The sequence below is a fragment of the Nannochloropsis gaditana genome (assembly GCF_000240725.1).
Source record: "Nannochloropsis gaditana CCMP526 unplaced genomic scaffold scaffold490, whole genome shotgun sequence".
In the NCBI taxonomy this organism is placed as follows: Eukaryota; class Eustigmatophyceae; order Eustigmatales; family Monodopsidaceae; genus Microchloropsis; species Microchloropsis gaditana.
This window is the reverse complement of record NW_005803463.1, coordinates 5,669-17,304: the sequence shown is the minus strand read 5'-3', so window position 1 is coordinate 17,304 and position 11,636 is coordinate 5,669. Positions and strand designations below refer to the sequence as shown.

The following is an 11,636-nucleotide window of genomic DNA, read 5'->3' as shown; positions in this document are numbered from 1 at the left end:
TTCGTGTCTCGACTCCTTCCCCTTCTCTTATTCGGCGAGCACAAATACGAACTGCGATTTAAAGCGCGGGACAGAAATGAATGAGGGAAAGGAAGAGAGAACCGAGGGAGAACGTGGAAAAATTGAAGAGAAGCCTCCCTTGTACGTGATTTTCTCTCTGATTAGTAAGCTAAGCGGGGGCGATGAAGAAGAGCTGATGGCTCTACATTTGCTTGAGTTGGCGACGGAGGAAACCCTTAAAAAGCAGATGAATGGGGAAGAGAAAGGCGAGAGCGAAGGGGAAAAAGGCATGACTCTGTCGCCCACGCGAAGGATCGCTAGAGATGAGATGGATGACAAGTCAAAGAAAGCGTGCGACGAGGAGGAGGAGGAGGAGGAGGGAAATTGGAGAGATGGCATCCTCTCGTACAAAGTGACACGATCTCGTGTTGCAGCTGCTGCGTCTCTCCGGGCCCGACCGCGCACTGGCAGCGGAAATAGCAGCGATAGTAACAACAGTGGTGAAACGAAAAAATCATTGCTGCGAAGGCGAAGACAAAGCCGGCGGCAGCTGGAAGACCGCAGCGGCAGTGAGGATGAGCTGGAAGATAAAGACGAAGAGGAAGAGTGTATGGAAGAGGAGGAAAAAGAAGAGGAGGATGAGGACGAGGGAGACACTGTTCTGCACCACGACTGCTTCGAGGAAATTGGAGAAGACGACGAGGATGGAGACGGGGAGCGTATCAAGATCCGGGAGTGTGCAGAGGAAGGAAATGGTCGGATCGGCTCCGATGCTTCGGACCCTGACCGCGACAACGACGAGTTTGTGATCGAGGAAGGTACCCTGGTGCCCAAACGCCTTGGATTACAGTTCTCCTTGCAGGCATTGAAGTCCGCCGCCTTGCTAAAGAATATGGGGCTCTTAACTACACACACAATGATTGACTTCGCGTATCGGGCAGTATATTCCCCATTTCTGCGAACAAGAGAAATAGCTGCTGTCCTTTTTCGGCGCTTTTGGGACGAGTTACCCCTAGAGGAGAAGGCAACATGTGTGGAGCAGATCACTCAACTATTGCCTTCTTTCCTTTCCAGAGGTTCGGATGCAGCGGACTTGCTACAGGCGATTTGCGCTATATTGGAAACGGAGAGGGACAAAACGAAGATCCGGAGCTTGACAGAGGCTTTTACTCGGTCATCTACTTATACCCCCTATTTCTCTGCTTCTCTCCCCTTCTTTGAGACCCTCGTTCTACTCTTGGAAACCCAGCTTCGGAGCATAAAGAACCATCCTGCCGCTCCTATATACGAAGAATTGCATGTGTTGAACGGCCACAAACCCCTTCCAAAATATTTGGACTCTACGCCTTGTTCCTCCTGCGTTCCAAAGTCTTCCCCGTCGATGTCTACAGGCAAGACTAGCTACCGACTTTTGCCTTTGGAAAGCCTAAAGAGCGTGTATCGGGCCACGGAGAACTGTCTTTTCCTGTCCCTACGCTCGTGCTACCAAGTTCGACGGATACAGCTCAACATAAGCGACGCGCACAGTCGTTACGTCAAAACGATTCGTCTCTATTTCCTACCTCGACAACAGACATCCTCCGCAGCTTTAGCAGGCGTAGACCGACGAAAGTGGGAATTTCTGGCGACGCTGCACCTTCACAAAGGCCAGTCTTCTACACAAATTGATTTGCCTGTCGCAGCCGTAGTAGGAAGTCTCTGGATAGAATATGGAGAATTCCATTCTTCCATTATGACCTCTGCTGCGTCCTTATGTGGAGGAGAAGGAACAGAAATGTCGGTAAGCGTTTCCTGTCCAAGCTGTGGGCGAGCCCTGGATGCGCATCGTTTCTGTCAGTCCTGTGGTGAGATCGCAAGCTGCCGTTCCTGTCGACATGTGAGCTACTCACAGGTAGAGTCATTCTTATGTGAAGCCTGTGGCTACTGTGGTTACGGAAATTTCCGCTTCCGCCTACTGGCTGTGCCTGCAACGCACACTTTGGGGGAAGGAGCGTCCGAGGAGGATGTAGAAAAAATCAGGGATGCTTACGAGCAAGCGGCACAATCTCTGGCGGAGGAGCAGCTACGCCTGAGTCAAACGACACTACCTGACGTACAGGTACTTCTCGAGAGGGAGACTCGTCTAGATACGTTTCCTAGAAAGGAAAGGAGAAAGGAAGCTCTAGGGGGGCGGCTATTTTTTTTGGTTGATTCCGCTCGTGCAACTATGGAAGGGCAAGACTTAATTTCGACGACGCGTGCCGATACTTTAAGTGCCTTGGCGGTAGAAACCGCAGCAGCTGTCGATGATTCGTCAACACGAAGCCGAAGACTTTCGAGAGACGACAAAGAGAGTACAGACTCTTCTATCCGGGGTGTAAGTTTTGCAGCTTTGCCATTATCGACTCCCGCGTCCCACCATTCTTCAGAAACTTCAGCACTTAGTGACATTCATCGTCGCATCGCACTTCTGCAGTCTTCGTCTCCTGCCCTTTCTTCTGCCCCTCCCTTGTTGACGGCCCCTTCCCTACCAGGTTTATGCTCGTCATCATCTTCTGTTCCCTCTATACTCCTGTCTCGTTCACGTTCCTTAGTCACTGCCCCAGCCAGTGCCACATCTCCCTCCCAATCTATTCAGGCCTCTGCGGCATTAAAGTATTACACAACACGTGCGAAAGCATTTCATGACAAACGTGCCCTATATGCACGACTTGTACAGCAATTTGAGGCGGAGTTGAAAAGATACGAGCAGCGGCTGGAGTTTGGGGCCTTGGGTACGAATGAGAGAGGAAATTTACCAGACGAAGGACTTTGCCACTGCCTCGAATGTAGTGTAGATATGGCTATTTCTATAGAAATCTTGGTTGCATCTGTGATCGAGAAGCACGATGAGACGAGTATGCGGTCTCTTTGGGGTTGGCAACCTACTACACAACAAGCGCAGTCTTTGCAGCAACGAGTACAACGGCAACAAAATCCGTCGTTACCTTCGCTGGTAAATTTGCTAATGGGTGTATATGACGAGGAATCCATTCATAAACCTGCCAGCCTTCGAAAAAACACCTCCATGTTGCTTAAGAATCTATGCGTGGTCGCGGGAAAGCAATTGCAAGATCAGCTACATTATGTCGTCCTTCAATCCATCAGCCGACTCCTTCCGCTCCTTCAGCATGAAACCTCCTTTCTCAACCCTCATCTTGAGCTAATTGAAGAACTCTGCTGGTCGTCCGATGTGGATATTCGTCCTTCTTTATCGCTCTCTCCTTCCCCGGCGCGCAGGTTAAATATAGATAATCTACGTCTACTTCCGCTGATACTCCGCCATTTGAGTACTTTGACATTCTCATCGCGACAAATATGTGAGCATGTTGCGCTACCTTGCCTTCGTCTGTTTGGATGGCTTCTGTTCAAAGAAGGTGGTGAACCTGATGAAAATTGTGTGACGTTCATGCTATCGTTACTGGATGAGACGCTTTCGGTCCCTCCATTTTTGCAAAGGACGAAGGATGGCACAGGCGATAAAGAGAATCGAGGGTGGATAACATTGGGGCAGCAGCGAGTGCGGAAAGCGATGTCACACTTACTCTTCAAGTGGAAGGCCAGAATGGCGAGCAAGGCAAGCAAATGCATCGACAAGCACGGTGGAGATAGAAACCAGGAAAGTAATGCGTCGGCTTCCACCTTGCACACTTTCACCTTTACCTCCTCCCTCCAAGATTTTCCTTCACATGAGGATTGGTGGCTTTACCTTCTTGTAAATCCCAATTCGCTTCCTCTGCGTGTCGAAGCTGGAAACATCATGTTAAACCTTTTGGAGATGGTGAAGCGTTATTTCTTGCGCCTCCAACGCCAACAGCAACAGCGGCAATTTCGACCACTTAGCAAGCCAAGCACCAACAATGTAACGGCTGAAAGACAAGTTGAAAGCACGAGCGATATGTCCGTCGACGGAGAAGGATATAAAGAAGGGTGCGAGAATGAGGAAGGAGATAGCCGGGAAAAGGGTGGGGAGGGTGGAATCAAGACACGGGCATCCGCTTTGCCTTGGATATCCTCGGGGGAATCCCCTCCTTTCGCTTCACATTCTCCACCTTTTGTGCTGCAGATTCGCCTGTTTGAACTCTTGATGTCCTATATAAGCCGAATATTCACCGGTAATGGCATGACAGAAGCCGGGTGGCGAAACCAGCACTTCAAGTCCTTCCTTCCACAGCGACAAGCCGATACCTCCTTCCTCCAGCTATTCTCCCTTCTTCGTCATCTGGTTTGCTTACCTCCTATAGCCCAATACATGGCTGTCCGCGGTGGCATTTCTTGGATTAGCATTCTGGCACAGGATGAACTTAACCGCGTACTGAGAAATATGCGTCACACTCCTCATAGTAGCAGCAGCAACCAAGGAGTTGTTTTTTTCCAGCTTATCCAGATCCTTAATGCTGTCCTAAGCTATCATCCGCATATCCGTCGGCACTGCCTCCGTGACCAGCTCGTGCCTCTGATGCGCATGGATCTTCAGCTTGCTTCGATGACGTTCCTACCACCAGCTCTGACAGTAGCCTTGAACGATATCCTACAGATAACAACCCCGGCACCAGACCTAAGAAGTAAAGCGGAGGAGGAAGATGCCTACATAGCGGCAGTCGTGAGTTTGCTCGTGGAGGAAGTCGAAGAGATGGATACGTACTCTCTGACAACTGCTTCTAACCCTACATTGCTACGTCCAAGTTCTGGCATTCCTTCTCCCGAGACTAGTAGTAAAAACCAGAAACATCGTAAGGTTTGCATGCTTTTACGCATCCTGAAGGATTCTATCGCTCCTCCTCGGACGCATACGCCCTATCGAATTCAGTTTCGACGCGCGCCCTCTCAAGACGATTTTTTCCGAGGAAATCTTGCAAGAAATCCGGTGTGGGCCAAAGACATCGAGGATTTCGTCTCCGAGTCAAATGATGATGAGGCAATTAATGCTAAAGATACAAGTCAAATACATGGAAGGGAGGAGGGGCCGACGGTGAGAGATTTGAGACGGTGGTTGGCGAGGGAGCTTGGGATCGTTGACTCACTGGAGCTCCTGGAGTGTTTGGTGACTGGGAAAATCCTTTCCTTAAATTTACCCTTGCGTTTGGTCTATTCCGGGATGTGGAGGGAATGGGTGATGAAGAAGCATCCGGAGATGTATGGGATGGACAGGGGGAATGAGGGTGGTGGGTCAAGAGGAGGAGCCGGGGTTGGTGGAGGAGAAGAGGTAGTGCAATCGGAACAAGAGCGGGAGTCCGAGTTGAGTGATGCAAATCTTCCACCTATGGTAGTAACCTACCGACTGATGGGTGTGGATGGAGAGCCAACAGAGGAGGTAGTAGAGACTTTAGAGGACGAGAAGGCTGAAGACGAAAAAGCGGCAGCAGCAGCACTGTCGCTGAAAATGATTGAGGTGATTGGCAGTGTCAATGGGGGCTTACACGCCCTTTTGACACTGGTACGTCCTCCCATTTCTCCTTCATCTTCCCTGAAAGAACGGGAAATTTCATCGTTGGCCATCAAGACTTTGCGGCTTTGCTGCAAAGCCCCCGAAAATCGCTCCAGACTCTTATTGCGATTGAATGGACCGGCGACCCTGCTTTCGTACTTACTGACAGCCTTGAGAATGTCGCGCCGTGGGGGAGGGAGAGGGGTGGGAACAACGGCTTTGTTACAACTTGTGGAAGAGCTAGGCAGCGGGGAGGATGGAAGTCACGCAGAAATGCAGAACGAGGAGAGGGACCGGACACAAGACTCGGGCACTTGCACGACCCTCCAGGGGCAAGAGGGGCAGAAAACTGTGAAAAACAGTGAAGACGACACAGTTCGAGTACTTTTGGACGCCCTGGAGGATACAGCGATTCTAGATGTTCTTCGGGCAAATCCCTCGTTGACCAAAGCCGTAGGAAGGCTTCTCCCATTCTTGACATACGGTCGCATCCAAGCCTGTGCCGTTTTGACAGAAAAAATTGTCTCGGAGATTGGCTGGGTTCGATGGCAAGGGCGAGCGGAAGACAAAAATGGACGGCAAAAATCGGGCGAAAAGGAAAAAGAAGAGGAGTTGGGGACCGCTGCCGCCTCCTCCCTCCCCTTGCTAGTAACAATTATGCTCGAAGCACTTTATGGCCTCACAGGATGTCGACAGGGAGGGTCTGCTCCTACTACGATACGCGATCAACTCTTGGAGCGTGGTTTTACAGCGGCCACGCTTGAAGCCCTGCAAAGCGTGTTGCCCATTGAGGACGGCATTGGGCGTGCGGTGCAAGAAAGTGGGTCTCATGGCGACTTCTTGAAGAGAAAGGAACGAGTGGAGGGAGCATGGAAAGTGCGCCTGGCTGCGCCGGTAGTTTTGCCGGCTTTACGGGTGCTTGCGGGCTTAGCAAGGGGGGGTCACGTCGGAACGTGGACTTTGCTCCTGTCCTCAGGTGCTTTGAAAATGCTGCATGACATCGAAGAACTGACGGGGGCGGGACATGCAGGGTCTGTGGCGGAAGAAATGCTGGAAGATGCTCTGAGTGCGGGTACTATCGCCTCTAGATTGAACTCCCCGGAGTCTTTGTCCTCATCTCCATCCGTTTTGCAACACGTGTGCGAAGCTATTCAAGATTTGCGGAAGAAAACTAAGGCACAAAAGCGGAGACTAGCGCAGCAGAATCGGTGCCGTACTCTGTCAGCGATGGGTCTCTCTATCACACAGGGTTATGCGTCTACTCTAGGTCCATCAATTGCTTTGCCTATGCGTGAAGCAGACGCGGCCTCTCAACAAGAAGGGAACAAGGCGGCTGCCCACATCATAATCGACGACGCAGGAGGCAACGTCACTCCCTCCTCTTCCGCGGTCTCCTCTGAATCTTCTCTTTTACATCTGAGTGGCGAAGCAGCGTCCTCTGACTCTGTCTCACGTCATCGTCGTCCGCGGTCTCTGTCTCTCTCGGCATTGCCCTCGTCTACCGCCTCCTTCCTCCCATCCAGCATGTCGGCCACAAAGAAAGCAATTTCAAAAACGTTGCTTTCTGCTTCTACTTCGAGCCACTCGAATTGGTTGAAAGACTTACAAGGACTCCCGGAAGAGCCGGGACTGGCATGTGAGGTTTGTCAAGAAGGCTTGGCTTTGAAACCCTCCGAGGTTTTGGGCGTGTATATTTACAGCAAGGGCGTTGGCCCTTGCGATGTTGCATCTTTGGAGGGTGATATTGTCATGCTGAGCAGGGATAATTCCCGGAGCAGTGGTGGATCGGAAGCATCGACCGGGATGACTGCGGCAGGACCTACGTCAGGGACGACAGCGGCAGTGCCTGCGTCCGGGTCCACATTGTCGACGACCGCTCTGCTACGCGCACGCACCCTTTTTGAACCTTTTGGACAGGAAGAAATGGGAGAGGAGGGAAGAGGTATGGAAGAAGGAGAAAATGGAGGAAGAGGACGAAATTTTACTTGGGGCCGACGTCACCTTCTGGCGAGTGCAAGCTCTTCACCCCCCTCGTCTGCCGGGTCTCGCCGCAGTTGCCGTTTAGTGACCACTGTCTCGGCCTTCAACCTCATTCATCTTTCCTGCCATGCAGAGGCAGCGCGTGCTGATCGGGTTCTGAAACAGCCCAAAGGGGAATGGGAAGGTGCTTCCCTTCGGAACTCTCGTGTGAGCGCCAACGGCCTTCTTCCCATACGAGGGCCTCAGACGTCTCCAGACGCGTTCTCGCAGGCAGTCGATAAGCATTTTGCCCGGCTGAAAGCATTTCATCAACATGCCCCTGTCTCTCGTCTCGGCCTGGTCGCTCATGACGTTCGCTTCCTATTGCTTAGGGTTTCGTACGGTGATAGCTTGAGGAAAGACTCCGGTGGAGGGTCTTTGTCAAGCAACTTAAAGCTAGTGCCCTACCAGCTGGCCATGGCGGAGTACTTAAAAAGGGAGGAAGGCAACGAGGAGAAGTGTGAAGGGAGAAAAGTATCTGTCTTAAAAGAAGCGGTGTGGGCGTGGCTGGAAAAAGGGAAGAAAATGCTGCACGGCTTAGGGGAGGAGTGTGCAAAAACGGAGGTTCCACAAGGAGAGCAGGTAGCTGAATATGCAAGCAAAGTGGAATCAGGTCGAGAAGAGCTGTGGCGATCAAGCGGCGTTGATGTAGCTGCAACGATGAGAGGAACACAGAGATTGTCATCACCCGGGCAAGCGAAGAAACGCAAGAGAGATGGCAAGCTGTCCCTTATGGATGATCTGTCGGAGTTGGCGGCTGGCTCGACTTCCATGCCCATGTTTGCCGTGTTGTTCTTCTCGCTAGAAGAGTGGGAGGCGGCTCGTCCAGTTTTCGCACGACTTCTACTGCTCTCGGCACACCTTTGTCAGGGAGAGGGCAATCTGCATAGTATGAGCATTCAACAGGCCGGAGGGGAATTGAATGCGTCCAGAATGGGAGCGGGAGCTTTTCAAAGCCAGACAAGGGGATTTCAGAAGCATAAAGATTTGGGAGACGGGAGTAGAACTCAGAAACGTCGACGGGCACTTCCTGAGGGTGACATGTTGGATACAAATACAAGACCTATGGCTTGGAATGAAGAAGGAGTGGATGAGGATGAGGATGACGAAGATGAGAAAGGGGACAAGGAGGATGTACATGAACGGGAGGGGAAGCAGCTGGCTCGGGTCCGAGGACGTCCGTTGTTGATATATTTGACTCTATTGGACCTCTTGGTTAAGGGATTTAAAGGAAGGAGACAAGAAAGGGAGGAAGGCGGAAGATCTGAGGGAGATGGATTGTATGAAGATGACCAGCAAAATACGAGAGTATGTGAAGAAATTGCATCAAAATTTGAAGAGTTAACGAGCGAGAAAGAGAACGAGGGATGGCTTTTTCGCGTATTGACGGGGAATATTTCTCTAGGGGAGGTGAGAGGGGTAAGAGTAATACCAGGTGCCACCCGGGACAAGGATGGAGCTGATGAGGTTATCCGCCTTGTCAGATGTGGTGGTAGCTCCCTTTTGTAAACACGCTTAAATACTCATGTATAGCAGCTTGGACATTACGTGTAAAAGTGAATGCACTGACACCATTGAATTGGGCGGCTCATCGAGGGTTTGCGAGCGCGGGAAGCATAGAGGAAGTACCAACACATCCTCCCAAAAAAATCATTTAGAGGGTATCGAAATCTTGCCCTGTGTAATTTCTTTGTATATTCTCCCTCCCACCATTGTATGTGGTGCACACGTTTTCTTTCCTCATTCCGTCTTCCTACACGTGTGCTTGTCTCACGAGCATACGAAAGATTTTCATCGATTGGCCTTAAGCCTTTATGCCCTTGCCTTATCTCTTGTTCACGTGCATCATGCCTATACGTGTGAAAAATCTGATTATACATTACATGATTCATATCACATCATAATACACAATTTAATTTGTCTGGCAGCTCTTATAAAGTTGTTCCCACAAATAAATGTACAAAATGAGTACTTTCAATTTATTGTGGGGCTGAAACATGGCCAGCCCGAATTACCTAATTGATAGCAATACCCAGAAGGGTGCCCGTTTACGATGCAAACGTAAAATGTAGACTTCAACTGTGAATGAAACATTCCATTTAATCAATCTGCGTCAGAATATGCGCATAGGTAGGCATGAACTGGTAAGCAGGGACGGCAATATTTGGGTAGGTCGGATTGTAGTCGCTTGCCCTTAAGAGTTTTGTATTGGAGGGCATGACGTGGGCAGTATTGATCCCCACCACATTGAAAGAAGCATCGAGCAAGGCACCGCCGCTTGCTCCCGCAGCGCAGTCACAGTTGTGAAAATATACGCCCTGATACGCGTCTTCCAAAGAGCACTTAGGGTCTATACCCGCGGTCTGACTGTACCCATCCTCTGAGTACCCGATCAGCGAAAATTTATTGTACATGGGCAATTGCCTCGTCAAATCCGTAGGATTGATGCCGACGTAGCCTTGAGTCTCGCCCAAAGGCGTCTCCAGCTCTATGATGGCCCAGTCGCTGTTTCGATACACCTCCGGGTATGTTGTGCCGTACCACAGTCGTCCCCATGCCGAGGAGGCTGCATAGTAGTGCTTACCCTCCTTATCCGTGTGGTACGCCACACGAAACTTGGAATGGTAGATGTTATCGCCGTCAATCGATGTCCCATAAGAATAAAAGCAGTGAGCGGCCGTTAGAACGTAGCTATGAGAGGGAAAATGCCAGGCGGCAACGAATAGGTTAGTCCCAGGGAGCACAGGCTCTCTTTTACTCTGACAATGTGCGTTGAAAAACTCGGCGCCGAGGAGGCACCCCAACTGATTTCAAAGAGACAGGCATCACCGACTTATAAAACACAGCATACCGCAGACCCGACCTACCGTTTTCCTATCAGCTGGCCTGTGCAGTAATACGAGGCAGGGAACATGAGCTTGCCGAACGTGCGGTCAGGGTAAACATCGGGATCAAAGTACGTCCGTTGGTCCTTTGCGTACACATTTAGCCTCCTTTGGTGGACGTCCCTTGTGTCGATGGACTGCTGCTCTCCCTCCACCCCTACATCCACTGCTGCGGCCACCCTGTCGGTGCCCCCCCGCAGCCCTTTCCCCAAGTTTTCCTTCAAGCTCTTCAGAGTCAGGCCTTCCAAAAATTTTTCAACAGAAGGAAGGTCGGCGTCATCTTCATCCCGAACAAGATCTTGCAATTTCCCACCTATGGGAAGCGTCCCCAAAAAGGCTCGCAGGCTTATATAATTACCTTGATCTACGGACACATTAAACCTAAAAGTATGAGGACACAAAAAGTTTGGATGGGACGAACTGAAATGGTGCAGGTCATGGAGCCTTGCATTCAATGGGCCTTTTTCCTTCGAATTTGGGCTACTTTTCGGTAGTGAATGCAGAGAATTTCACCACTCCTGAAGGAGGGACTGGCGGCGACAGACGAGTCTCTTCGTCTCCACGATTCCCGTCTGGTCAGACTCTCCATTTTAATACCCTCCTGCTTACATTCTAGATTTTTCTCGTAACGATCCACTGCTGGAGCTCATTTTATTGTACTTAGAATGGGGGTTTATTTCGCATCCCACGCTCTGAAAACGAGCACCCCATCCTCCCGAGGGGCCTGTCTGTGTGCCTAAGACTAGTACACTCAAAAGCGCCCAGTTGACGGCCAAGAAAAAGAGAAACCCTTCGAAACTGTTATTGCCTCTATATTTCATAGCTCCTGGAAACTTCTCCTGGTGTCTGTCCTGGACAATGGGACGGTACACCGCTTAACCACTCTGGGGCCCTGTGATTGCCAGGGGGTTAGAATATGGAACAAATAAAAGCCAATTTTTGTGAAAATTGTGGTACAGGACTCCACCTTGTGCCTCCACTCACTTAAAATATCATTCATCCATATATTTACAAACTACTGCGCAAAAAAGATAAAAAAAGGGAAAAAAAACTCGGGTTCGAGGGCGCGAGGGATGCGGGTTGAAGGACGTCGTGCGGGCCGTCCTCCTTTGGTCCCTGTCTGTTACTGCAAAGCTGCAACTCCAAAGCAACTCACACGGAAAAAACACGAGCCAAAGGAGAGATGACGTGCGGTATGCACGAGGTAGGATCCGCACGGTATCCATTCAAGACATTAGTGTATGCGCTTGAAAACTTCAAAATAAACGAGAAATAATCCAGCAGCA

The 11,636-nt window shown here is 50.5% G+C and overlaps 3 protein-coding genes across 3 annotated transcripts; all 3 read left to right on the top strand.

The window, feature by feature from the left end:
• Positions 1–1,570: 1,570 nt before the first annotated feature.
• On the top strand, positions 1,571–1,907 carry NGA_2060720 (e3 ubiquitin-protein ligase ubr4; the record flags this gene model as incomplete). The annotated part of the gene is made up of 1 exon (XM_005854485.1): positions 1,571–1,907. A coding segment is annotated over one exon (337 nt), but the record flags the coding sequence as incomplete, so codon positions are not given.
• Positions 1,908–4,093: 2,186 nt separating this feature from the next.
• NGA_2030820 (uncharacterized protein) lies at positions 4,094–5,639 on the top strand (the record flags this gene model as incomplete). Its single annotated transcript, XM_005854484.1, has 1 exon — positions 4,094–5,639. A coding segment is annotated over one exon (1,546 nt), but the record flags the coding sequence as incomplete, so codon positions are not given.
• A 740-nt stretch (positions 5,640–6,379) lies between these two features.
• On the top strand, positions 6,380–9,127 carry NGA_2016820 (uncharacterized protein; the record flags this gene model as incomplete). The annotated part of the gene is made up of 1 exon (XM_005854483.1): positions 6,380–9,127. A coding segment is annotated over one exon (2,595 nt), but the record flags the coding sequence as incomplete, so codon positions are not given.
• Between the last annotated feature and the right edge of the window lie 2,509 nt (positions 9,128–11,636).